Raw genomic sequence first — 1,453 nt, forward strand, 5'->3', positions numbered from 1 at the left:
GCTTTTATTTGTTCCTGCTCCCGGTGGTTGGAACCTTTATTCCACTCTGTAATCTCATGAATGTAGTCTTTGTTCACTTTATCATAAAAAATCTTTTAAAAAAGAGTGTCAACTCTCGTCAACTATATTGGTAACTATTTTCATGGACTTTGAAGGATCTAGTCCAGGTAGACGGCTTCCTCGGAGCCCAGAAATTCGAACGCACCCAGTGTCTCTAGCTATTATTTAAGCAACAACTCGCCTATCAGCAAGTTCTGACAGGAGCTCTGGGAGGGTTGTGTTAAAAATGAGCGGTTCTGAGATTTAAACAAGCTAAAGCTGTATAATTTTGTCCATTGCACAGAGCCAGCCACATGACTCCAGTAATGAGCTTTTAGCCTTCAGGAATTTAAACTTTTTTTTTTTTTTTGTAGCAGAGAGATCCCCAGAACAAGTTATTGCATGACTTCAGAAAAATGTTAACAAACCTTTTCTTCTTTTTTTTCCAGTGTTGTTAAAACTCAAAGTCTGGTTTTGTTTCTCAGTGAAATTCGTAGAAAAACATGTTTAGAAATGTTTGATTATTTGAAATAAACCAAAGAAACATGATCTGCTGGGTTAGTTGAATAATACTTTGTCCAGCAGCCTCCCATGCAGTGTTTGGTTTGTTAAGAAATGAACCCAAAGGTTTGACTCAACAAACTCAAACGATCCTAAACAGAGAAGATGTGTTGGAAAGAACCTGATCTGTGAAGTCTCCAGCAGACCAAACACTCTGCCCAGTAGGCATCAATTGATACAGGGTTTAATTTTAGGCTGACCATTGTTACCTCATTCTAACCAATCCTCCATAAATGTCCTCCATATTTACATGATAAAAACACAATGATAAAAAATGTTACATAATAAGGTAGTGAAAAATAAATGGGTTTGGAAATTTAAAATAAATGTAAAGGCTCCAACTGCTGTGGTAAATCTCAGCTTCCCTCTTTTCTATTTCTGGAGTTTTTTTTTTTGTTGGTTTTGTTTTCCGCTGTTACTAAAAACAAATAAAAAACATGTGACTTCATCAGCTGTTTTGTCATGTCCCGTTGCCTCACAGGAGACCGATCGATGAGCAGTTCCCTGTCTCCCTCCCAGCTTCACACCGTCAACATGAGGGACCCGCTCAATAGAGTCCTGGGTGAGATATTACTCTGTTGTCTTAAAATAATCCCTAAACAGTCATCTATAAACTAATAAACGAATAAAATCTACACTAATTATTAGCATATAAAAATGAATCATTGAGGGTTGGTAAGCGTTGTCACATGATGGTGGGGAATACCAGGCTTTGGAAACCCCCCCCTTATGATGAATACAACAAATGGACATAGTGTTCCGTCGCCCGGATGCGGGTCACAGGGGCCCCACTCTGGAGCCAGGCCTGGAGGTGGGGTACGATGGCGAGCGCCTGTTAGCTGGGCTTTTGCAT

The 1,453-nt window shown here is 39.6% G+C and overlaps 1 protein-coding gene across 1 annotated transcript in view; it reads left to right on the top strand.

Annotated features, from left to right (window-relative positions):
• The window catches only part of med24 (mediator complex subunit 24), a 35,754-nt gene that overhangs the window by 25,417 nt on the left and 8,884 nt on the right, over positions 1 to 1,453 (top strand). The window contains exon 20 of the mRNA XM_015384756.1: positions 1,082 to 1,162. Within this exon, the coding sequence (XP_015240242.1) occupies positions 1,082 to 1,162 (81 nt within the window). The remainder of the gene's footprint in view (positions 1 to 1,081; positions 1,163 to 1,453) is intronic.

This window comes from Cyprinodon variegatus, unplaced genomic scaffold, assembly GCF_000732505.1.
Source record: "Cyprinodon variegatus isolate N-32 unplaced genomic scaffold, C_variegatus-1.0 Scaffold322, whole genome shotgun sequence".
Lineage (NCBI taxonomy): Eukaryota > Metazoa > Chordata > Actinopteri > Cyprinodontiformes > Cyprinodontidae > Cyprinodon > Cyprinodon variegatus.